Source organism: Mesocricetus auratus, unplaced genomic scaffold, assembly GCF_017639785.1.
Source record: "Mesocricetus auratus isolate SY011 unplaced genomic scaffold, BCM_Maur_2.0 Super-Scaffold_100006, whole genome shotgun sequence".
Lineage (NCBI taxonomy): Eukaryota > Metazoa > Chordata > Mammalia > Rodentia > Cricetidae > Mesocricetus > Mesocricetus auratus.
Genome location: NW_024429190.1, coordinates 11,369,913 through 11,395,207, shown reverse-complemented (window position 1 = coordinate 11,395,207; position 25,295 = coordinate 11,369,913). Strand labels below are relative to the sequence as shown.

At 54.7% G+C, this 25,295-nt stretch overlaps 2 protein-coding genes across 3 annotated transcripts in view; one reads left to right on the top strand and one right to left on the bottom strand.

Annotated features, from left to right (window-relative positions):
* Zmat5 (zinc finger matrin-type 5) overlaps nucleotides 1-16,054 on the top strand; it is a 28,750-nt gene extending 12,696 nt beyond the window's left edge. Inside the window, exons 1-6 of one of the 2 annotated variants that reach the window (XM_013112423.3) lie at nucleotides 404-526; nucleotides 2,225-2,397; nucleotides 7,246-7,308; nucleotides 8,774-8,854; nucleotides 10,474-10,585; nucleotides 15,701-16,054. In XM_013112423.3, coding sequence (XP_012967877.1) covers nucleotides 2,271-2,397; nucleotides 7,246-7,308; nucleotides 8,774-8,854; nucleotides 10,474-10,585; nucleotides 15,701-15,830 — 513 coding nt within the window. In that variant the 5' untranslated portion in view covers nucleotides 404-526; nucleotides 2,225-2,270 and the 3' untranslated portion in view covers nucleotides 15,831-16,054. Of the gene's footprint in view, nucleotides 1-403; nucleotides 527-2,224; nucleotides 2,398-7,245; nucleotides 7,309-8,773; nucleotides 8,855-10,473; nucleotides 10,586-15,700 lie in introns of those variants that run through there. The other variant, XM_013112422.3, reaches the window with a different exon arrangement.
* On the bottom strand, nucleotides 15,270-25,024 carry Cabp7 (calcium binding protein 7). The gene is made up of 5 exons (XM_005068929.4): nucleotides 24,842-25,024; nucleotides 18,828-18,971; nucleotides 17,979-18,091; nucleotides 17,565-17,718; nucleotides 15,270-17,355 (listed from the first exon to the last, which is right to left on the bottom strand). Exons 1-5 carry the CDS (start codon nucleotides 24,948-24,950, stop codon nucleotides 17,228-17,230), a joined length of 648 nt encoding a protein of 215 aa, XP_005068986.1. The 5' UTR covers nucleotides 24,951-25,024; the 3' UTR covers nucleotides 15,270-17,227.
* Between the last annotated feature and the right edge of the window lie 271 nt (nucleotides 25,025-25,295).

Sequence of the window (25,295 nt, the reverse complement as noted above, 5' to 3'; positions counted from 1 at the left end):
AGGGACAGCAACTTGCACAAGGGCACATAGCTGGTCCTCCCTGTGCTCTGGGTGGTTTTGTCCACCCCAGGCTGTTGCAGAGCCCCTGCTCCATTTCATGTCAGTCTCCCAGAGGGATACCTTCCTCCGCCCCTCCTTTTCCCATTACTCTCCAGAGCCAGCAGCTCCTTGGAGCTTCAAGCTTCGTGAATGGCTTGGTTAAGCACTCGGCCGTTAAGCGTTCATCTCTTACAATTTCAATCCAATTCCTATAAGTTTATTGGCAAGACGGGGTGCATTAGAGCTGCCAAATTTAATAGATCAAGTCCTCGTGTCTGGGATGCAGTTTCTTGGGAGTAATGGGAGAAGAGAGGTTTTATACGTTTTCATTTGGAATGACTAGCTGTTCCTGATCCCATTACAGCCCCTGACTTAACGGCTGCCATCCCTGTCTGCTGCAGGAGCAACTTTCTCCATCAGCCTGTTTGGCTGCCTGAACCATCCATGGTGACTGTCTCCTCTTCTCTCCTAGTCCTTTCTTCCTGAGGTGTGTTCACTGTCTGTTTGCTCTGTGGATTGAGTCCTAGAGTCAGCCTAGTTTGCCAGGTGCTTGGCAGTCTGGGGCTTCAGCTGCCACTTTACGCAGCTACCTCGTGATCTCACGGAAGTCATTTCCATCTACCCCTGGATCTCAGGAGCCTGCTTTGTCATGGGAGGGGTTGCTCTGGCCTTAGTCTTTGCAGTCCCTCTGGATAGCTCCCTCTGGGCTACAAGACCCAGGATTGGCTGTGAGACTGACAGTCACTGTCCACCTTGGGCTACAGACTGCTGGCATGGAACGGTGGCTGAGGGAGCTGTTGCTGAAGAGCCTTAAGACACTGCAGTGTTCTCATTTCCATCTGATGCTGGCTGGGAACCTCCTCCCCCAAGATGCAGTAGTCTCCTCAGGAAGTCTCCTCCTCCACCTGCTGTGGAACTCTCTGGCTTCCCTGAGCACTGAGCTAGCTGTAGGAGGGGGGACACGTGGCAATATAATGTTTAGGGGACCTGGATTTGCTTTCTGCTTACCAGCTGAGTGACATTAGGCAAATCACTTCCTCCCTCTGAACCCCAGTTGTCCCAAAGGGAGCATGGTGATTCATTAATTTATTCTGCAAAGGCTTGATTGCCTACCTATTCTGTTCCAAGTACCATTTAGGTGCTGGGGCACCTAAGAAACAGCAAAATATACTTGCCATCATGGATTTATATTCTTGTTGTAAAAAAAGACAGTAACATAGTAAGAAGATGAGTGCTATGAGGAAAAATAAGACAGAAAGTGGTGAGACCTGAAGAGGATCCTGTGTGTCAGGTCCAGTAGTCGAGTTCAGACCCAGTGGGCATGGTGGACTGTGAAGGAGGGAGCATCTGAGCACAGATCAGGGGACAGAGTGAGCAAGTGTGACAAGTATCTGAGGGACAGCATTCAGGCCCAGGGACAGAAGTACAAACAGGAGAAGGCGGCCACATGCCTGTCGTGTGTGAGATGCAGAGAGAAAGTCTAAATGGAGAGAACAAGCCAACACAAAGGAGACTAGCCAGAGGGTTTAAGGTGATGGTCCTCCAGCCTATCCACTTTTAGAATCACCTAGAAGCTTAAAATAGAAAACAAGCCGGGCGGTGGTGGCGCACGCCTTTAATCCCAGCACTCGGGAGGCAGAGGCAGGCGGATCTCTGTGAGTTCGAGGCTGGACTAGACCGATAGCCTCCAAAACAATACAGGGAAACCCTGTCTCCTAAAAACCAAAAAATAAAAAATAAACAAAACAAAAAAACTTCCAGCCAAGCCTTTAATCCCAGCCCTCAGGAGGCAGAGGCAGGTAGATCTTGTGAATTTGAGGCCAACCTGGTCTACAGAGCGAGTTCCAGGATATGCTCCAAAGCTACACAGAGAAAGCCTGTCTCAAAAACAACAACAAAAAACAAAAACAAAAAATAAATAGTTAAATAAATAAATAGAAATAAATCTCCAAAGTTGGGCCTCATACCCTGAAGTCCTAGCTCTGCCAGTCAGTGTTGGAGACTGTATGGCAGAAGTGTAAGGTCCCTCTGGATGCGGCCTGTTGTCCCTGACTGTCAGCTCTGCAACTCCACGGGAAGCGGGCCTGTAAGCAAAGGCTTGGAGCAAGCCTGGCTCTCAGTGCTCAGCTGAAGGCTCTGTGCCCCGAGCTTTGATACATGATCTTTTCTTCATTGGTCTGAACAGGTGACTTGTGGCTTTGCAGAGGCCTTAGCATTTGGTGGAGGTGGCCATGGGGAAGCGATACTTCTGTGATTACTGTGACCGCTCCTTCCAGGACAACCTCCACAACCGAAAGAAGCACCTCAATGGGCTGCAGCATCTCAAAGCCAAGAAGGTGTGGTACGACATGTTCCGAGGTGGGTGCTGCGGGCTTGTGGCTAGTTCTGGGGACGGACGGCTTCTTCTTCTTCTTCTTCTTCTTCTTCTTCTTCTTCTTCTTCTTCTTCTTCTTCTTCTTCTTCTTCTTCTTCTTCTTCTCCTCCTCCTCCTCCTCCTCCTCCTCCTCCTCCTCCTCCTCCTCCTCCTCCTCCTCCTCCTCCTCTTCTTCTTCTTCTTTTCTTCCTTCTCTCCTCTTCCTCCTCCTCCCCCTTCTCTTCCTCTTCTTTTTGAGGCAAGGTTTCTCTGTTTAGCCCTGGCTATCCTGGAGGAGGGGGAGAGGACTGTCTTTGTAGACCAGGCTGGCCTTAAACTCATGGAGATCTGCCTCCTGAGTGCTGGGATTAAAGGTGTACACCACCACTGCCTGGCTGACTTTTTTTTAACATTTATTTTTATTGTATGTATGTGAAAATTTGCCAACACATCTGTAAATACATGTGTGCTTGGTGCTTGGGAGGTCAGAGGATATCAGATGCCCTGAAACTGCAGTTTTGGATACATGTGAACCACCATGTAGGTGCTGTAAATGGAACCCAGCTCTATCTTTTACACGTTTGCCCAGTGTGGATGTATAGGCCAGCCTGATCTACATAGTGAGTTCCAGGCTAGCCAGGCCCTGTGTCAAAAAAAAAAAAAAACAACAATAAAGTCAAGGGCTGAAGCTGTAACTCAGGGATGGATTGTTTGCCTAGTATGCAGAAGACCTATGTTTGATTCCCAGCACTAAAAAGGCAAAAATAAAACTAAATTAAACTAAAAACCATAGAGAGAGGGGGTAGGCCAGAGTGGATCTTCCTCTTCCAGCCACCTTGACCAAGGATTCTGGGTTAACCTTCCATGGACTACCTCAGGGATACCGTGAGTTGGAAGAGTCCTCTTTGAGGAGTTAACCTTTGAGGCACTGGCTGAAAAACAGACTTCAGACATACTTCTGGGAGCAGGGGGAGGGGACACAGCCTGTAAGGGAGGCATGGAGAAGCTGAAGCTGACTGCGGGCAGTGGCTGGGTCTTCAGGACAACTTTCTGGAGAATGCTGCTGGTTAGCCATAGGGTGTGGGAAGTAGCTGCTTGGTGAGAGGCACAGAGGGTGCCGAACAGTTCACCTGCCAGGGAAGGGGTCCTTTAGAAAAGTCACTTGGCCCGAGAGTGACCTGATAAACTAAGGTGGGAACGTCCAGCAAGGGCCTGTCTTGATAGGAGCTACAGTGAGCCAACCAAAAGGTGCAGAAGATTGGCATTGCGGCTACAATGGACCAGGAGTTCCTGGACTGACATGGGTCATGTTGGTGCACTAAGGGCTCAAACAGGTGGAGGACCCCAGATCTGGGAGTCTTAGCAGCGTGGCGGGGGGCAGTGGCTGACAGTGGGGTTAGGTTGGGAATTCAGAAACAGTGGGGCTCTTCAGAAACCTGACATCAGGCAAGGCCTCCTGTCCCCCAAATCCAGTGGAGACTGTGATCTGGCTGTCAGCTGGGTCAAGATCACCTCCTCCCAGGTCCTGTGTTCAGGACTGCACAGCAGAGGTCTTCATATATTTACAGAAAAGAAAAGGCAGATGCCGTGAGCCCCTCTCAAGATTCGTCATCCTCAGCCACATCCAGTCCTTTGAAGAGCTCTGTGAGGAAGGCTGGTGGCCCAGGAGTCCCTACTTACAGATGATAACTTTAAATACAAAGCACCCGGGGGATCTAGCTATTGGTGGCAGAGTTGACACGTGAGCTCTTTCCACTTCCTCAGGAGGCTTCCGGAGAGCAGTCTGCCCCCGGCTAACCCCAAGCAACCCTGCAGACCCTGGGAGGCACTATGTGTGTCACCTGGAACCCCAGCACTGCCTTATCCCTCCAGACAAGTCCACGAGCCCTCAGCAACTGGTGTTCCTTAGGCCATGGTGAGGACAAGCACAGGCCCTGAAGACTAGCTGGCCATCCGTCACTGACCATGTGACCCTAACGTCGTCGTATGTGACACAGATGTACAGTAGTGAAAGCGCTCAGTCGTGAAAGTGTGGAAGGCTGTAGAAAGCAGGAGGGATGTGGTTGTGCCCCCAAAAGGACTGACCTCAGACTCTGTCGCACGAGCTCCTTTAGTCAGCCAGTGCTCAGTGAGTACTTGCCAGTACTTAGTTCACAGCCAGCCTTGAAGATTCAGCTCTCCTTTTATGTAGTTTTACACAAGTTATTTATTACATTTATTAACTTGGGGTGTGTGTGTGTGATAGATCACATGTGAAAGTCAGAGGACAATGTATGAGAATCAGTGTTTGTTTTCTGCCATAGAGCTCAGCTCGTCAGACTGGCCAGCAAGCACTGTTATCTGCTGAGCCATCTCAAGGGCCCTGCAGTCACTTATGCAAGGTGTTTTGGGCCAAGTCCCAGGCTTGTGCTGGCTTCTATGTTCTGCTGGCCTTTCACTCCTGGTCCTGGGCACACACTCCCTGCGTATCCTTTTTGTGAACATGGCCTTCCTGCTGTCCTCCCCCATCAGGACAGTCCCTGAATCTCAGAACTCAAGTCAGACAGCAAATCCTCAGGAATGGCTCCCCATCCCTGGAGCCAGGCCAGGTCATCTGGTGACAGTTTTAACACTTACTACACTGACCTCCATGTAGACTAGTGCAGCTGTAAGACTGGCAGGAAGGACAGGGGCTCACTTGATCTGTACTTAAACACTCAGCCTGGCACCGTGCCTGGTACACACAGGAAGGATACACTTAGTGAATTTGGAGAGATGAAGGGTTATTGAGCAACAGCCACGGGCCCCAGGGCAGCTGGGTATCTGGGAAGGTGAAGCTTGGTGGATGGGTTCTTCAGGTTGCAAAGAGTATTACATATTATGTAGAGGAACAAGGCCTCTCTGAGCACAGCATGGCCGGTACCCTTCAGGGGCACTGAGGAATTTTTAGCAATTACAGTGACTCTCCCTATAATCCCAGCAGTCAGGAAACTGAGGCAGGAGGATGAAGAGTTTGAGATAGCCAGGGCAACATAGTGAGTTCAAGGCCAGCTAAGGCTACATATTGAGATCCTGTCCAAAGGGGGAAAAATACAAGTGGAACCTGAGAATCACCTGTGGTGATGCCGACCTGTAATCCCAGCCACACAGGAGGCTGAAGCAGGAGGATCCTAAGTCTAAGACCTGAGAGGAGTGGACTGGTTGTCCATAGCTGCCCACACTTGTGAAGTGATTTGGGAGGAGAGACACCAGCCGGAGGCTAGGAGGTGTGGAATTCTCCCACAGTTGGCCACTCACTCGGGGCCTCCTGTCAGGGATCCCAGCTCAGCCCTACAAGCAGCCCCAGTGGTACTAGGCCCAGAAGGATCCTGAGAAGGTAGGTCATTAGTCCCTGCAGTCCCAGCTGATCTGACAGGTGGGTGTTTCTCCAGCCTAGGAGCCTCACTGGAATGCATTCTCTGACAAGCAACTCCAATCCCAGAGGACCGCCCGCCCTGCTAGCCACTAGCCGCTCTGCAAGGAAGTGTGCCCTCAGTGCTGTCCACCTACCCAGTCACCTGACAGGCAGGGCTCTAGACTCAGCACAGTGCAGGCTGGGTGCTGCTATCCCTACCACATGCCCTCCAGCAGCTCATTCCCTGTCTCAGGCTCAGCCCCACCCCACAGAATGGAGCTGTTAGCACTGTCCAGCAGGCCCGTCAGGAGGAAATCACTGTGGCTGCATGATAGTACTCTAAGTGCTGGGGAAGAGGATGCTGAGGCTGCCAAGTTCTAAGGCTCCAGCAGGATTGCGACCCACCTCTCAGGGCTCCCCAACTGTTGTCCTACTAAACTTCCACAGCACCCCGCCAAGTGGGAAAAACAGCCCTGGAAAGACAGCAGCTTCCTGTGGCCATGAGCAGCTGGGGTTTGAGCTCAGGTCTTCTCATGGCATGTCTCAGCCCTACCTCTCCTCTGGTCTAGGGTGGTGAGAGGATCTCTGAGTTCAGGGATCACCTTCCTACCTTACTCAGAATTGTGTTTGTTCTGAAACAGCATCTGGCTGTGTGGCCTAAGCTGGTCTGAACTCTGAACAGCTCTTCTGTGTCACCCCTCCAAGGAGTGAGGACAGTAGGCACACATCCCCATGTCTGGGCTACTCAGATTCTTGACTGACACCTTTCTCGCTGAGAAGCACACACATTTAAAACCATAACTGTAAGATGAGAATAAAGAGAGGAGACATGGGAAGCCAGGGTTAAAATGAGCATCCAGGATGCTCACTGGGAATTCCTGTACCGGGCAGTGGCTGGTGTGGTCCTGAGTACACCACCGGTGTGAGGAAAATGAGAAGAGTCAGAGTCTGTCTCACCCTGGGAGCCTTCCCTGGACACTGTGGGCTGGGAAGAAGCGCAGTCCTGCGCATCTGGGCTTTCTGGAAAGGTTTTCATGTTGAAATATCATGTGCCACTTATGACGGTACATGTGTGGCTACCACAGACTGAAACAACCATGGCATCACTAGGCAGTGAACATGTGGCCTGCCATGAATCAGAGCATCTGTGTGGTCTGTTACTGTATTCACAGACTTGCAGGAAGTTAGGAAGCTGGTACAGGCATCCCATGGGGCTAGATTTTTAAAACACCTACCCCATCTAAGCCCATTGGCAGACAACTCGGAGAGCCTCTATCTCTCCTGGTTTTAGCTAGTCCTGAGAGGCTGTGCCTCAGTTTGGAACCCTGTATCCACCATCTCCGGCCCACTGCGGCCAACCCTAGCTTCCACAACTCCAGTGATGGAAAGCTCTCTTCTTATGACTGAATGCCCCTGATGTCACACCCTTGAGGCTCCACCTCCTTTGGTGGAGTCTTCTGAATTCAGACTCCTCTCCTAGATGCAGCTGCCATCTTGCTGGATGAACAGAACAAAAGACCCTGCAGGAAATTTCTGCTGACAGGTAAGTACTCTGTTCAGCCCTGGTCCTTACAGAAAAGCACCAACTTGTGTGTCCTGCATGGCAGCCTGTAGTGTCTCCTCCAGTCCCTGCCACCATCCTGAGTCACCTTGTAGTCTTGGCTTTAGCTGACTGGTCAGTTGAGGCATCTCCAAGAACGTGTTCTCACTTAGAGACCTCCAGATGCAGGTGATGGTTTTCTTGACTCATTTAGAATAAGAATGTGGGCTGGAGAGATGGCTCAGCCATTAAAGGCTAGGCTCACAACCAAAAATAGGATAAGAATGTGGGGAGTATAAGCCAGGGAACATTACCAAGTCACAGACCAGATGGTTAGGATACCCAGGGGGCCTGAACTCCTGCATCCTCCTTTAGTAGGGAGAGCCAGAGACAGGGATGGTCTAGTAATCCCAAGTTCAGAGTCAGAAGCACGGGTGCTAGGTGTTCCTGTGAGTACTTATTGCTCAGCTCAAAAGTGAGTATAGGATGGTGTAGTGGTATCTGCCCATCATCCTAGCACTTGGGAGGTGAAGGCAAGCCTAGCCAAGGCTATGTAGCAAACCCTGCCTTTAGAAAGCAGTAACCCACGCGCGCATGTGCGCACACACACACACACACTCACACACACACTCAGATATCAGTAAGTACGGAAAGCAAAGACAGATAAGGATGGGAAGTCAGATGATCCAAGAATAGTTAGTTTCCATGCCATTCTTGGGGGCCGGTGTACTCTTCTGAGGGTTTAGCCCTGAGCTTCCTGACAATCAAAGCAAAGATGAAAACCATAGGACTCACATAGTTTGGACAGGAGCTTACCACTGGCAAAGGCACTGCACTGGACTAGGAAGCTGGGTAAATGACTAGACTCCCCTCTGGGGACAGTGCTACTTGACAAGTGGCCACCAGGCCTGCAGGTCACGGGTCCCCCACAGACTCGGCCTCAACATGTGTACACTACTGGTAGGTTGTTCTAGCTGAGGACACCCCTGGTCTATAATTTTGAAAGCCATGTTTAGATTCCTTGATTGATAATGGGAAAGGCATCTAAGCATTGGCTTCTCCTTGACAAAGTTCCCCCAAGTCCTCTGAGGAGCAGTCCAGTTGCTTGTACAAGCCAATACGCATGCAGAGCAGCAGGTAGGGCGGCAGCATGTGCAGTGACCTGGTCTAGAGAAGAAGGATGGGCTTCCCAGGAATCCACATGAGCTGGTCAAGCCCCATGGCGCAGACTGTGTGGTCCAACATGGGCAGGCTGCGGGGCTACTCATGGAGGCTTCCTGCAGAGCATTAGGAATAGTGCATGATGGGCCAGGCTGGCACCTCAGGTCACTGAATGTGAGCAGGGCCAGAGAGTCTGGTGTTTTGTTCCAGACTGGGGTGGGGTTGCTCCTGTAGATCCTAGGGTACCTACTCCTAACGCTTGGAGACTTGTCTGTCACGGTGGAGAGTAACTGTCTTCCCATTACAGGCCAGTGTGACTTTGGCTCCAACTGCAGATTTTCCCACATGTCAGAACGAGATCTGCAGGAACTGAGCATCCAGGTGGAGGGTAAGAAGGGGTGAAACAGCATTGAGAGGTGGAAATGGGAGAGGCTCTAATACCAGGAAACTGCTCCATGCCATCCCGCTTTCTCCTGTCTGACATGCTCTAGGACTGCCCAGGCTAATGGGGAAACCCTGAGCCACCCCACTGGGTGGGTGTCGGGAACAAGGCTGCTGTGTTGCTTGGGTATGAAGCACAGTTGGCTTCTTCCCAGGACCTGAGGGTGTGCCCTCAGCTCACCGCAACTATTCTCTGCTGTTCTGGATGCTTACCTCCCTCCAAATTCCCTCCTTCTCTCCCTCCCCTCCTCCCTCCCTCCTGCAGCCAGTAAACACAGGATTCCCCATTGAGCACCAGAAAATGCCTGCAACCTCTAGGACAAAAGTCTGCAGAAAACACTTTCCTCCTGGGCTTGGTGACACACTTTAATCTCAGACTTGACAGGTGGAAGCAGGAGGATCAAGAGTTCAAAGGTCATCTGGACTTGAATTACACAGCTGGTTCAAACCTGAATACATGATACCTGTCCACCTGCCCCCACCCCCCAAGCCAACCAACCAACCAACCAAAAAACAAACAAACAAGCACTTTCCCAGTGTTCAGGTTCCTGACGGCCTGGTGAGTGTGGCTTCCATGAAATCTGGCATGTCTGCCTTTGGAGATCACTGCTTATTCCCATACAGATCCAGGAGATTCCGCTTGGATGATTGTCACCGTCTCCTGTAGCACCTTACTGAACAGGTGGGGAAAGTGAGGCAGCGCTCAGACAGGGACCTGCAGGCTGGCACCACACAGGGTTTCCAGAGCTTCCCCAGGGAAGTGAGGCCTCGTGGGGCCAGAGTCCTGGTAGCTGCAGCCTGCAGCACCTCACCACCCAGTGAAGTCATGGCTGTCAGGAACACAGGTCTCGAGGCCTGAGCAGGAGGCAGTGTTTCGTGGAAAGAAAGATAGGATGAGGCCTGGGGCAGCTGACAGTTTAGTGGCACTGGTTCCGTCACCTCCCCTGTAACTTGGCTGTGAACGGACTCTTAGAGGCAATAGCGGTTGTGAAGATGACCGAGTGTCAGTGCAGGACCTGGACCTGAGCGAGCGTGGATCCTCGAGTGTATTTTCCCTAGCTCAGGCCCCATCCCACAGCACTGAGAGCCTCAATAGCTTAAATGAATTATTTTCTTCATTGCTTGTTTTTTAGTATAGTGAGCAACATTTTTATAGTACTTTGGATGAGGAGAAAAACTAGGGAACTGAAGCTTATTCTGCCTAGTCAGATACCTGGCAGGTGCCAGGGCCCTGATTCAACCCTGTTCTACAGTCCACTTGCCTCCCACATCCCAAATCTAGACCCCTCTTGAGAATTTAGCTCTGCATTCATTGTCCTGCTCCTAGCTCCCCAAGGCTTGCAGACAGCCAGCATGCCTGTATTTGACAGAGAGCAGAGCACAGCTCACATCACTGAGTCTTTGTGGACCGGACCTGGGGAATGGCGGGGGCAAACCTGTGGCTCTGATCCTGCCCTACTGGTCCACTTCTTCCAGACAGACCAGCACCTGCTGCTCTGTGGAAGAGTGAGATTTAGGCCACTGGGGTGGTGCCCTCACCCTTCCGTGTCGTTCTGTCCCCCACAGAGGAGAGGCGGGCCAGAGAATGGCCACTGGAGACTGCCGAGCTTCCTGAGGGCCACCTGGAAGACTGGCTGGAGAAGAGAGCTAAGAGGCTGAGCTCAGCGCCAAGTAGCAGGTACAGGCCCCAGGATCATCCTTCCTTTCTTTCTGGGAGCTGCCTGGGCCAACCTGTCCTTTGGGGAAGCTGAGGCACCCATATGAACTGTCCAGGCCCAAGGACCAAGCGTGAACCCCCCACTGTAGAGCTTCCTGGGGGTGCGTCCCTACTGGGGTTCTCAGACCCTAGCCAGAAGGAGTTGTGTTGGAGAAATTGCCTGGTCTCTTGGTCCCTTTTAATAGCTCACCCCATAGGGCTGAAGAAGAGGCTAGGAGCCAAACAGATGTGATCCCACAGCTGGCGTGGCGAAAGGTCAAGGCTCCACCTGTGTCAGCTGAACTCCCTATGTGCCTGGGACTTACTGCTCCTCAGGGCCCTGCAGAAGGGGAAGCTGGGACTTGCAGAGACACTGGTGTGAGAAGCAGAGCAAGGGGACAACAAGGTCATTGTCCCTCTGCATCCGAGGACCAGGATGCTCTGAGTGGACATCATCCCTTCTTGTACGGGACTATTAGAGTATGACTGTGTGCTCTCCTGCCTTTTGGAGAGTCAGGATGCAGCCCACACTTCACCTCAGCAAACAGATGCAAAGCGGTGGGGCAGGAGCTTCTGTGGCTACATGGTGGGTGTCACAGCCAAAGGCAAGGCCAGGCTCCCAGCCCCGCTCCACGTGTTAAAGGTAGAGTAAGAAGGGCTAAGGCTGAGCTTGAGAGCTGTGTGTGGCTTTGTAGAGATCGCCTCTGATTTTCAGACCCCATGAGTCTCTACGCTCTGGCCTCAAGGAACAGTGGCTTGGCTATGTTAAGGATGTCTGTCAGACATTATGTAGGAGGAAAACTTTGCTCCAGGCTCTGCCGTGGGGTAAAGGTTGAGCTTCTTGTTCCAGCGGAAAGGGATTAGTGTTGTGATTAAGACTGTTTTGTTTTGTTTTACATTTATTTGGGAGGAGGTGTGCACATGCACACTCACATGCCATGGCATGCCGGTGGGAGTCAGGACAACTTACAGGGGTGGGTTCTCGCCACCATCTGAGCTCCAGGTCAGCAGACTTGGAGCAGCACCTTCACCTGCTGAGCTCTTTTCCAGTCCTGTTAGGGCATGTTAAAATCACCTTTGTGTTTGCTTGGCTGTTCTCTATGTGCATACAGTTCCCGTGATGGCCAGAAGAGGGCAGTAGATCCCTGGAACTGGAGTTATAGATGCAGTTGGTGCTGGGAATCAAGCCAGGACCTCTGCAAGAGCAACCAGTGCTCTTAACTGCTGAGCCTCCTCTCCCGCCCCATTTTACTTTTAGTTTAAGCCTGTACCCTGTGTCTGTACCCCACTTTAAAAAAGATACAGTACAGATATAACTTAAACAGAATATGACGCCCCTTTCTTCTGGACCCATTTGAAGGGATGTAATTTTGCACATTTTCCAGGATTCTAGACTCCTTCAGCTGTGTGAGAGGGTTCATGCTGGTCAGAGAGCCATTCTGAGCCCACCATAAGGGTTACTATGGTTTCGGCTGCTTACTCCACTGTTCTGCCTCAGCGGTCTCCTTCTGTGGCAGTGAATGACAGCCTGGGCACGTTGGGGCAATGAGAAAGGTTCGGGAAGGCCTCTGAACTTGAGTTAGTGGCAAGCAAGTGGAGATAGCATTCCCAGGGTCCCCCCAGACAGACACATGCCCAGTGTGAATATGGGCGCTGGGGATGACGGGGAAACTGAGGATGAATGACTAGCCCGAGTTACTGCTAGAGTGGTGACCGCACAATGGCTTGTATTCATGGTTGTCCTGCGCATGGTCCCAGGCGTCCAGGGAGCCTGGTGCATTGTTGTGCAACTCTGGAGTTTGCTCTTCCTAGCCAGGGAACTGTGGCCCTGCTGCTTAGGCCCCCGACTCCTGTGGCCTGTGTTCAGGGCTGCAAAAGGGCTTGGCAGCACCTGGGTGGGGAAGATGCCTGCATCCAGGGTGCCCTAGGTTCCTAGAAATTTGAACCCCGATTCCATGGCCACTTCAGGGAATGCTTTTCTCTGTAGCTGCCTGTTTCCACCCAACTGCCCCGTCCTGAGGACTGCAGGCAAGACGGCTTCTTTTCTTGAGCAGAGCAAGCTTGTGTACCCTGAAAGGAGTCACCAGGAGAGGCATGATGCTTTACTCTGACATGTGTCCCATTCTCCTCCAGCCTCTCTAGCTTTGGATTCTGCTGCTGCATCTTTGGACTCACCGTGGGCTTCCCTGTTCTGCCCTGCATCCCTGAGAGGAGCCCTGTGGGAGCTGTGTCTCCTTCACCCCTGGCTATCCTTTCTAGTCCTTGCAGCAACTGCCACATCACAGCCCCACTAGTTTTGAAAGGCACCTTGGTCCCAGGCCACCCCTCCAGAGACTTCCCGATGCCCATTTCAGTCAGTGTCTTCTTAGGAAGGCCCAGACTCCTCGCTTAGTCCCCAGGAACAGGCCTGGGGACAGCATCTGCTACCCATCTCTTAACCTTGCTTGGGTCACATTGGACACTGCCTCCTCAGCTCTTCTGGCAAAACCCTACTCAGCCTGCAAGCTTTAATAGAAACAGTGACTATCAAGACACATTTGGGGGATCAGGGACCCTAGCCTGAATGACATCACTGAGGGTCCCTTGTGGATATTTCTCTTTTCAGGATGTATGCTTTCTTCCCTGGGGCACAGATGCCACCTGGCTCACCTAGCACCCCGAGACCTGTGGGCTCCAGCATCCACAAGTAGAGAGAACCCGGGGTAAACCAGGCTGGCTCTCCTTCTTAATGGGGGACACAGGCTTCCCAAAGGTGTAGACTGTTGGTGTCTGCTCGTCTCCTCAGCCCTGACCCTGAGGGATCAGCCAAGAGCAGACAGCAGCCTCCGAAGGGAGCGGCCTCAGACCTCGGACACACAGACTAATCCCTGGCCGGTCAGGCGCTGCCGTCCGCGCTTCCTATTGTTGGCTCTTCTGATTGTGCCTTTATCCTTCCTAATCTCCCACATGCACCCCTCCCTGGGCCAGCGCTCTGTCTCCCACATGCACCCCTCCCTGGGCCAGCGCTCTGTCTCCCACATGCACCCCTCCCTGGGCCAGCGCTCTGTCTCCCACATGCACCCCTCCCTGGGCCAGCGCTCTGTCTCCCACATGCACCGCTCCCTGGGCCAGCGCTCTGTCTCCCACATGCACCCCTCCCTGGGCCAGCGCTCTGTCTCCCACATGCACCCCTCCCTGGGCCAGCGCTCTGTCTCCCACATGCACCCCTCCCTGGGCCAGCGCTCTGTCTCCCACATGCACCCCTCTCTGGGCCAGCGCTCTGTCCTGCACATCCACCCCTGTAAGACGATTTCCTTTTGATAAGGGCCAGAGCTGGGGACATGCCAGGCTCTCGCTGCTGCCCGTGTACACAGAGCAAGTAGGCCATGAAGAGCATTGCACCTGTGACCCCGTGCTCTTCAGGAGTGGGCTCTGAGGTGGGGTCCTGGCAAGGTGTCAGTGTCCATGAGTGTCGGGGGCCTCAGAGTGGGCAGGGCACTGGCTGACCCACTTGTTAAAGGAAAGGTCTGACGCTTAGAGGTAGGAACTCCCCAAGACCACCCTTCCCTGGGAAGCCCCACCATTACTGTGGCCTCACAGGAATCCCCAGGTTGGCTGACGTCTGGGGCACTCCCTTCAGCACCAGTCTCTCCTACACCATCTTTGCTGTGGTTGATGGAACTTATAAAATCCCAGCACCATAAATCATGTCAGGGCTGCTTCCTCTGCATTTCCAGCATGCAGCAGGCCACTGAGCAGGGGTGTCCCTGTCCTCTGCACTTTCAGTGGGGCTTGGGGGGACTGTCCCCTGTCCTCGCAGTGGGAGCTTTGGAAGCTGCATTCAGGGCTCTCAGCAAGACCTTCACCGTAGGCACTACTGCTATGGGTCTTGCCCTAAGGGCAGGAGGGAGGGATGGATGTGGTCAAGTAAACTCTGAGGTGTTCCCTGTAACCACCTCTCAGTCCTGAGTCACATCCAGACACTTCACAGGAGACTCAGGTCCTTCTCTTTCTGCAGAGTACTGGTTGCTAGGCACCCAAGATGTCTGGGAGCTGCCAGGACCTCTCTCTTCCTGAAGGTTGAGGCAGAAGGAACTGAAGGGTCGGGACAGAGCAAACTATTCCCCAACCCCTGGTTTCAAAGGCTTGTGTGCTTGTAAAACTTGGAACAGGTGGCTGATCCCTTCCTTGTACTTTAGTTGCCTTACCTGAATAAAGGGATTTGCACGAGGATTCCATGGTGTGTCGGCTCATGAGAGCTCTTAGTCTGGTATGACTGAGTGTCATTGGGTGGCCTAGTGCCAGGCCCAGGGTATACATGTCACTCTACCACTAGTCTCCACGCTGAGACTTGAGGCAGGCGGGCCTAGGTCTGCAGGGTCTGGGTGGGGGACAGGGACAGGGGCCTGCCTTCATGTCGCTCTGGGCCTGGAAACTGCAGGTTATACCCAAGGGTCCTTCCTAAGGAGGGCGTGCCCTGACTTTAGGAAGGTGAATAGTAAAGAGAGTGAGTAGCATAAGAGGTAAGGCTTTTCCTTTTAAATTAGATTTTTTTGTGGTTTCAAAGGCTTATGTGCTTGTAAAACCTTTGAGAAGTATAAAGAGGTTAAAAAAAACAAAACTCTGCCCATCCATAACCACACCACTCAGATAGAACCACTATTAACATTTTCTTTGACTTCCAGGGTTGTTTTTATGCATTTATATATGTTATATATATTTAAACAAAAATAGTATCATGCTATATACATTATTTTATAAGCTTTTTCTTCTTACATAGTATATTTTTCCTCATCAGTGCACAGAGGCCTTGGCTTTTACACAGGCTGCTTAGCATTCTCTGCTGTTGGCGTGCATACATGTTTAGCCGGTCCCCACAGGTGGACACTAAGAGTGTCCCCATATTGCCCCAGGCTATTCTTGGTTCAGTCTCTGCCTAGACCCCATCTTGGACTCAGTTCCGAGAAGAGGTCGCTGGCTCTGAGGTCCTGCGTGTTATCAAGCCTCTGCTTCCAGGAGGGCCATGCAGGTAGCCACGGTTCCCACAACCAGTGCGGTGGAAGAGCAAGGTGATTCAGGAGGTGCTCCGTTCTGACCCTCTTCCTTTCTTCTCTCTAGGACTGAACCCATCAGAACCACTGTCTTCCAGTACCCTGTGGGCTGGCCACCAATGCAGGAGCTGCCCCCCTCTCTGCGGGCACCCCCTCCTGGAGGATGGTCCCTACAGCCCAGAGTCCAGTGGGGCTGAGCTCTTCCCCACCTCCCTGCCTGACTTCGCCTGGTCACCAGGCATAGTAAAGACAGTTACTCAACCTAGGAAGAGAAGCTGCCTTCGCACTGTTCCCCCTGGAGCCTCTGAGACTGTGAGCTTGGCCTCCCCATCCACACACCATCCCTCAGGGCATATCTTGAGAAGATGGGTGAGAAACATCCAAATGTTTATAAAGTCTGTCCTTGATGGTTTTTCTGGCACTCGTGTTCTTGGCTCTGTCTTCTTGCCTCCATCAGGGGACAGGTGGGCTGAAATGAGACACAGTCCTCTCCAGGGTGTCCTCTGCTTACAGCCCTTCTTGCTTAGGGATCAGTAGAGGCTCAGCCAGGCTGGGCACAGAGCATGCCAGTGTGGCTGTGGCCCAGATAGTAAGTGGCCCCAGGCTAGGGAAAGGGCTCTGCCAACTGTCTCAGCCCCTGAAGAGCTGCAGCCATGCATCTGCCCAGGCTGTGCCGGTGCCAAGAAATGGGATGGCACCCGTAGAGCCAGGATGAGAGCTGGTCCTCCTGCCTTGAGGGCACAGAGAAGTGGGGCCCCCAAGAGGACAGGCCCTGAACTTGGAAGAATGATCTGTTGGCTATGCCAGATCCTCAAGGGAGTCAGGTCCCTTGGGAGTAGCCAAGGCCTTCCAAGACTGCACCCTGGCCAGAGGCGAGGTCACATGGGCTATAGAAGCTCTGTTCCCCTCCTCAGTTGGGTTTTGAGTTTCTGTGCTGGGAGACAACTTGGTCCTTGGTCTCTTGGACTTTGATGGAAGCCTCAGCAATTCATGGGCCTTAGAGCTATCTCTGATGGACCTGCTTGTGCGAGCATTTGCCTTTCCTAGAAAGCCCTGGAAGAACCTGAAGCCAGATCTTAGCCCCTCAAAGCCTCCGACTCCTCACCTGTGAAATGGGCAGGCACAGGCCCCAGAAGGTGGATAGGAATACTGGCCTTGAGTCTAGGGAGGGTCAGAGGAAGGGACCCAGGAACCCCAGCCTTGGGCCCACCTCTACCCCACCCACAGCTCTGGACATAAGTTTCTTGCCTGCCTAAAAGATCACAGCACTAACTGGATCCTAGGGACTCTTGTGAAGTCCCTCCTTTCCCAGGAGCTCCTGGGTGGTGGGTAGTTAATGCTAAATACAGGCCAGGTGAGGGTACAGGCAGGGTAGAGGGGCTAGCGCTGTCTTCAGAGCCACCGCCAGGTCCTTCTCGGCTGGGCCATGGCTCCATGCAAGGCCTGTGGGGTGGGGATCGGGGTGGTCAATGTCCAGGCTTGGAGTGCCTGTGGGTGGTGGCCCAAGGAGTAAGCTGTGGGGAGGGCTGCAGGCAGCGGTAGGTGTGGAGTGAGCCTGGGCACTGCCACTGCTGGGTGGGCACTCATGCCGTGCCTATTTCATGCCACTGCGCAGCACCTGGTTGGCCGCGATGAGCATGACACTGATGATGAAGGCGATGGCGAACGCGCAGATCAGGCTCTTGCGCACACACGTCTGGCGGATCTGCTGGTTGGAACAAGCTGCAGCCGCCCACCAGGAACACCAGGCAAAGACAGAAGGGGACAGTGAAGGGATGGATCAGGTCTGCACTTTGGCACATGAACTTGACTCGGGTCAAACAAGGACACAAGGCTGGGGGCAAGTAAGGAGGACCCCATGCAAGCCCCTGGTGTGTCCCCACGCTCAAGCCCTGGAACCCACCCACAAAGTCCCGAGGCAGGCCACTCACTCTCCACGTCCACAGGACACTCCTCAGCAGTGCCCAGGTGGCTCTCTTCTTCCGTCATGATGATGTTCTCTATGTCCTTCATGGACAGGTGCTCACAGAAGGTGTCATAGAGGAGTCGCTTCAACTCATCCACCGTCAGCTTCTGCATGTCACACTTGGGTGGCAAAATGACAAGTGCTCTGGCCACTACCCTGACACAGTCCCCACCCAGCACCCTGCACACAAGCCCAAAGACAGCCCCAGACCCCATTAGACTAGAACCACCTGGTCCATTCCCAAGAGCCCAGGCCCCCAGGAAGCAGGACATCCGGTCAACAGTGGCCATCCCCCACTCACTGTGGTGTGGTCTAACCACCTACGGGTCCTCAGCACCTCCACACTTACACAGCAGAGCACCAGTTAGCCAGGGCATACCTTCCAGAAGACAGTGTCAAAGTCAGTGCCATGGAATCTCTCTGGGATCCCAGAGGTGGAAAGCTTTGGTCCCAGGAGTGTTACAAACTCCTCGAAGTCTACTTGGCCATCACCTAGAGTGGGCACAGGACTAATGAATGGGTAATGCTGAGAGCATGACCAGGCATCCCAGAGTTCAAAAGACATGAAATGGTGTCTCGGCCTGCCTCAGACCTACCAATGGGACCTCAACCCCCTCCCTGACTTCAGGGATGCCTAATATGCCAGGCTCTGAGCTGATGTTGAGGCTACCAAATGTGATGGGGCTCTACTTGGAGACTGGGGAAGGAGAGCGGTAGATGGTCCCCAGATGTGGGAAACTCTCCTGGTACACTCAGACTCTCCATGGCTCCCCAGTGCAGTGCTGAATCCCTTTCTGTCATCCAAATGGGAACATGAAGCCAAATGCCCGGACTCATTCCTGCTCCCCGGAGGGAGCGGAAAAGGAGACGAGGCAACAGGTGGGGTCAAGCAGAGGGAACTTGGCGTTACTAATCATCCTTAGGAGCGTTTCTTTAATAGAAATACCAGGCAGCAGATACAGTGGTGGAAGCTGAGATATTTATCCCACCCTCCTTTTCCATACTTTACATCTTCTCTGACCACAGAGTGGGAGGGGCAGCCTTGGACCCTGTGTGTGGCTAGGACTGCCTGCCACACCTCCTCTGGCCTCCACTTTCTAAGCTAAGAAGTGCTAATAGGTCCTGACCGCCCAGGAAGCAAGAGGCCAGCGTGGACTCAGCCTCCATGGTTCAGGCCCTGGCCTAGGCAATGGTGAGCAAGTAAATCAAGGCGGGGCCCCTCCCTCACCGTCCATGTCCAGCCGCTGGATGATAACCTCCAGCTCCACCTCATTGGGCATGTAACCCAGGGAGCGCATGGCCGTTCCCAGCTCCTGCTTAGAGATGAAGCCATTGCCGTCACGGTCGAACACCTTGAAGGCCTCTCGAATCTCTGTGGAGGAACAGAAGGCTGAAACCTCTCTGGGGTCTCTGGACAGGCAAGGCAGAAGAGACAAAGGGGCACCTAGCCTGAGACAGTGGCCCCCTGTGGGTCTCTGGAAGGAACAATACACTTGACTGGGAACCTGGGACCAAGCAACTCAGCATGTGCTCCGGGCCAGCCTTAGTCTCCCCCTCAGCAAATGGATGTGTGCATGAGCGCAGTGAAAGCAGCCGGGGCGTTGAGGGGCCCTAACCAGTCACCCCTGCCCCACCTGCCCCTCCGCGGCTGTCCCTCGGTTATCACACCCAGCAGGCTCCCAAAGAACATTTCCCTAGAGGAATGGACTTCAGTGCCGTAGATGGGGCTCCCTGCAGGCTCCTTGTTCAATTGGCAGTGTCCTGGCCCCTTTGCCTAAGTTGTTCCCCTGGGCAGAATCTCACTCAGTAGGCAAAGTCAAGTCTGTGTAAGTGTGAGTGTGTGTGTGTGTGAGTGTGTGTGAGAGTGTATGTGAGTGTGTGTATGAGTGTGAGTGTGTATGAGTGCATATGAGTGTGTATGTGTATGAGTGTGCATGTGTATGAGTGTGAGTGTATGAGTGTGTAATGAGTGTGCGAGTGTGAATGAGTATGTGTGTATATGAGTGTGTGTATGTGTATGAGTGAGTGTGTATATGAGTGTGTGTATGAGTGTGAGTGTGTATATGAGTGTGTGTATGAGTGTGAGTGTGTATGAGTGTGAGTGTGTATATGGGTGTGTGTATGAGTGTGTGAGTATGAGTGTGTATAGACATGAGATGCGCCACACTGCAGACCTAGAAGGTGTTGTGGATGCCGGGAGGCCAGCCTAGCTCAGTGTGGGTTAAGGCTACTACACTATCCTGCTAGTTGCGCTATCGCAGGCCTTAGGATTCTATAAGACCTGAAATGACTTGTAAGATTGCCCATACTTTCTCTGGCCTTGGGAGAATAGAGAGTGCTGGCCAGCCTGTTGGCCTTAACACGAAGCAGAAGTCATGACCTTCAGAAAAGTGGCTTGGCCTCCGGTTCTCATCTGGCTCTCCCATGTGGAGTCTGGTGGTCAGAATCCCACAGGCACGCTGAGGTAAACGTTACCATTCCTCACCCCCACACACCTCAGACAAGTCTTGGGGACTGGTTTCTGCATCCAGAGCTTTTGGGCCAGGAACATGGCTAGGCTGGTAGATCTCAACTAGATCCAGGAGATACTGAAAACCCTGGACCCTAGCAGCTCCAGGCCAAGTACCACCACCATTTTCCTGGGTTGGTGTCCTGGACACAGTCCCCGGGGAGCACCACAAGCCTGGGGGACATTGAGACCTCTTTGAACCTGCAGCTTTGTCCGCAGCAATTATTCTGTTCCCATATCAAACTCAGATGTATAGATTCCCAGCTGGCATGATTTTGTCTCTGCCCCAAGCTGGCCTTGCTGTTTCTCTAGGTGCTTACCCTCCACACGTCTGCTCTTTCCCTAAAATGGATTGTTCCTGGACAAGTGTGTCTTGTCCCCAGGGTGTCCCATTACCTGGAGCAGGGCCTGTCACTGAGGCATAGACATGAGTGATGAGATGACTGGAGGCTGTGCACCTCCGTGCAAGGCCTCTGGACCACCCACAGAAGACAGAACCGGAGCTGAAGGCGAGGGAGCCAGCTATGGGTTGGTTTGGGGAACCTCAAAGTCAGAAATTATACCCCTTGGAGTATGAGGCCCATTAGGGAGCTCAAGGAAGGTTGGCAAAGTCCTAGATAGAGTGGGAGCTGCCACAGAAGCCATCCTCTGCTGTGAGCTGATGTCTGAGCTATATGTCCCACCTTGGCAGGGTCAAGGTGACTCCCCAATTGCAGAGATGCCTCGATGCCCTTTTTTGAGGTCCCTGAGGAAAATGTACCAGACAGAAGAGACAATAATGAGCAAGTGACACTACAGACATATGCTCAAGGGACAGGCTCTGAGACAGCCATGTGGGTACCAAAGACATCTCCCAGGCAGGGCTGACCTCCCAAGGCTATTGGGTAAACTAACAGCCAGCCACTCTCCATCTGTGCACCCCCCCCCCCGCCTCCCAGCTCACATTAATGTTTCAGACGCCGCCTCAGCCCAGTCCACCCCATCTGCCTACAGAGGCCCAGTCCAGGCATCATCTCTGTCGGAGAAGCGTTCTGATGTCATAGACCCAGGTTTGAATCCCAGCTCTGCCCATGGCTGTCTGCGTGTACGGTGGGACTTTCTGCAATGATGCAATAAGAAAAATCATATGTGCTAACCTGGCTTTGAGGTGGCCATTGTAAATCAGACCACCCCAGATGGCAGTGTGGGAAGGGAGAGGAGGTCTGGGTGAACCTCCTGCCTGCCTGCCTGCCTGCCTGCCTGCCTGCCTGCCTGCCTGCCTGCCTGCCTGCTCGCCTGCCTGCCTGCTCGCCTGCCTGCCTGCCTGCTCGCCTGCCTGCCTGCCTGCCTGCCTGCTCGCCTGCCTGCCTGCCTGCTCGCCTGCCTGCTGGCTGGAATCAAAAACCTGAGGCCTGGGCTTGAACTCTAGCTCTCCTGCTCAACAGCCAAGACCTGGGCAAGGCACTGATGTTCCTCTCTGAGTCTCAGATGCCTTGGCTGTGAAGCAGGATGAGGTTCCTGCCCCGTGGCTGGGGGCTGGCCTCTGCTAAGGGCTACCCGAGGGGCTTGGTGTCAGGGTGCTGTCACTGACCCTGTCCCTGTATGCCATGGGCAATCACTGCTAGGTGCATTCCCCGAAAGCCTTGCTCCTTCTCTGCCCTGTGAGGCCAGGCAAAACACGTTGTGCTCCATCTTGGCATGGGGATGTCTGGCTGGGAAGCCGGCTGGCAGGGCCTCTGAGTTTCCAGGCTGATATTGTCCCCTGTTCGCCGTTTTTAACCTGATATCCACAGACCCTCCCCAGCCTGTGGAGCTGCACAGGGGCCCAAGTCTCCAGCAAGCCCCAAAGGAAGTCAGCACCCTGCCAGAGAATTTGAGTCCAGATAGACAGGCGACACTGGAGGGGCAGTAGTCATCCTCTGTGGTGGCTGCCATTGTCCGCAGCGTTGGCCCTGAGCCCCGACTCCATCCCCTGAAGTTTTGGCCTGTGCAGAGGCGGTTGCTGACTTGGCTTCAGGAAGCAAGGGCGGGGGTGGGGGTGGCCCACACTACTGCCCCCAGTTGGCCACCCTCAACACAGGCTCCACAGTCAAGTACCCACCCCAGAACCCAGCTGTACGGCCACTTGCCTCTCCTCTTTCTGGCTGGCCATCCCCATCCCTACCCTTGAATGCTGGGCTGCATTGTCTAGGTGTTCCTGGAGGTTCCGGCTTGAATGTGTTTCAGAACAGGGTACGTTCCAGCCGTGCTGGGGTATGAGGAGAAGAGTGTGAGTATGTGGGCCTCTCTCTCTCAGGGGCTGGGTGGGTCTTTAAGTTAACTCTGCCTATCCCCTCCTCGCTCTGCCAGTAGCTGTGCCCAGCTCCTACAGGTCCACAGTTCTGCCCCAACTTGCCTTCTCGGCTCAGTACCCATGCCCCTTGCTGCCCTGCCTCGTGGGCCCTACGTACTCCAAGCTTATAGGGTGCTTTTCCTCAGTCTCTTCTGTTGTTACATTTGGGTCCTCAGCCCCCCTGCCAGGCCCTGCGCTGAGGACTCCCACGGCATTTTCTGCCACCGTCCGTCCCAGAAATGACAATGCCAACCCCATTTTATAGATGGGGAAACCAAGACTCAGGCAAATAATTGTTCAAGTTCACTCCATGAGCCAAGAGTGGGGTGACTCGAACCCAGTGCCGTCTGGCTGTTCTCATGCCCCCCCCCCTTTCCTTCTCCTGGTCCTCCTCACGCAGACTGACCAGCCTGGGTCTCTGCAGCAGGCAGGCACAAGGTGTCTGCAGCATTTCATCCAGGTCACCGACACCCCATCTAGTCCACGTGGCTCCCTCACTGATCCCTTCTGGCAATGGGCCTGGGTCTTATACCCAGCTGCCCTGGGACAGGCGTGCTAGTGCGTCCTGGAGAGACCGAGGGGACAAAAGGAGCATCTGTGGGAAGGACAGTCACTCTGCACCCAGCCCTGGCATTCAAGCCCGCTGCAAGGAGTCCAGGGCCTGGAGAGGCCCAGCAGGCTTTCAGCAGCCAACAAGAGTCATGGAGAACTTCCTGCCTTAACGCGTAGATTCCCACAAGCGTCTGCTGACTCTGTGTCCTCTGCCTGCTAGCCACAGGATGGCCCTGTCCTTCGGATGGCCCCTGCACCAGGGCCCCTGTGCTGGCCCAGAAGGGGTCAGAGAGAAGCAGGGAGCGTGTGTGGTGGATTGTGACTAACACCACTGGGCTTCTGCCAGCAGGTCGGCTGGATGCCTCGGGCGCACCTTGCCCTTGCGATGCCCACCGTTGCCCTATTCACCTCTGTATGCCAGTCTCCCTCAGCGTCTCCCTAGCCTGAGTGTGCACTCTAGGACCAGGGGACCGGGACTGGAGAGACCCAGTGAGACCTGGCCAAATAAAGCAAAGGAAAACTGGCCTGTGCCCTGTGCCCTCCTGGACCCTGTCACCTCCCGGCTTTCCCTCGACCCGGAGGAGGCTCTGCTTCTGTCCAGACAGGACTCGGTGAATGCTAAGGTCAGGTCAGGGACAGTGTCCTTCCATCTGTCCCACCTGTGCTGAGGTTGAGACCCTCTCTATGGCTTTTCCTGCACCTGAGCGCGGGCATGTGTCTGGTGGTCTGTGGCGCAGGGAGCTTGGTAGTTGCTTTCTCTTTCTCCCTACAGTCTACTCGCCCAAATTTTGTCCCAGACCAGGCCTGGACTGAAGAGAGACTTTCCGAATGGTTCTGCCTGAACTGCCACTATTGTCTTTTCCTGTGTCGGTCCCTCCGACGCACTCTTATAGGCCCAGATAAGACAGAGCTGAGACCCTCGACTCCATGGAACGAGGACAGGCCCATTCTCTGGGTAATATCAGCCCCTCCCCCAGCAGCTGACAACCATGCTAAGGGACCAAGACTCCCCGACTTCACTCCATATGGGGCCTCAAGAGGCCTGGGGGAGGGGAACCTTGAGCATGCCCCCGCCCCCAGTCTCAGCAGAGAAAGAGCTAGGAAGGCCCCAGGGGTCTTCACTGAGCCCCAGGACGCTCAGTCCCAGAACCCCAGCCTCTTCCTGCCGCGCTGATCTTCAATAGCCAACTGCCTGCGTCCCTGTTCCCGAAGGCACAAGGGCTGGGGTCGGGGGAGGCTTGGGTTCCGGCCTCTGCTTTTCCCTTCCAGGCTTCGCTATCGCGACTGAGCCTCCCAATCCGGCCACTTGTTGTCGCCACCGCCTCCCGGCCGCTTCGGCAGCGCACGGGTGGGGGGTCCCTCGCAGGGCCGCAGAAGGGGATGAGGGCAGCCCCGCACCCGGCAAGAGCGGGGCAGTCGCCCTCTCCCCTTCTCCTGCTGCCGAAGCAGATTGGATTCTGAACGCGACACGAGCGGAATGTCAATAGGAGCGCAGAGCCACCGGCGGGCGCCGTGGAAGGGATCAGGATGCCGGCGCTCCGGCGGCGGGCGCGGGGGGCACAGCTCGGACCCCCACTTCAGCCCCCGTCGCCTTGCCGCACCGTCACCGCGGCCCGCGCGGCCCAGTGACCCCGCTGCGGGGCCCCGCAAGTTTCCGCAGCGCCGGGGGCCACGCGGACAGGAGCCGCGCTGTCCCCGCGCCGCGGCAACCCCTACCGTGGAGCCCGGGGCTGCCGGGCCGTCCCGCCTTCCGCGCAGCGGCTCATCCGAGTCGCGCAGCAGGGTCCTCGGCGTCCCCCAGGTCAACCAGCGCGGCACCTGGACGCACAGGTAGGAGGGCGCGTGGCGGGGGTCCCGGCGGGGCACTCACCCTCCAGCTCGTCCTCAGGGATATCCACCGGGCGCTGCTCCGACAGCAGGTTGGGCACGGTGTAGATGCCCCGGTACATCAACGCCGCCGTCACCGGGTGGAACGGCATCTTGGAGGCTCCGCGCCCGCCCGCCCGCCGCAAACTTTGAGGCCGGGGCTCATGGGCCGCCGGCGGCCCCGGGGGGCGGCTGGAGCGGGCGGGGCGCGCGGTGCGGCGCGCGGTGGCGGCGGCGAGGCACGGGGCACCCGCCCGGGACCTAGCGCCCCCGCGCCCCGGGCCGCCGGGCCATGCCGCCAGCTCCCTCGTCGGGCTCCCGGCTGGGGCCTCGCAGGGACAGCGGGGGCTGCGTCGCTACGGCCTCTCGGTTCTGACCGCCGCGCGCTGCGCTCCCTCCGCGCTGCCCCGCGCGCTCCGCGCTGCTCGCCGCCCGCTCGTCCGCTCGCTGGTGCGGCC

Bases quoted from the DNA above. Each gene is read 5' to 3' on its own strand.
- Cabp7 (XM_005068929.4), bottom strand. From the start codon at position 24,950: ATGCCGTTCCACCCGGTGACGGCGGCGTTGATGTACCGGGGCATCTAC. The intron at 18,092-18,827 runs GTGAGGGAGGGG...TGCCCACTCTAG, and splicing joins CCAGCGGCTGGACATGGACG to GTGATGGCCAAGTAGACTTC. The intron at 17,356-17,564 runs GTGAGTGGCCTG...GGGCGGCTGCAG, and splicing joins GTGTCCTGTGGACGTGGAGA to CTTGTTCCAACCAGCAGATC.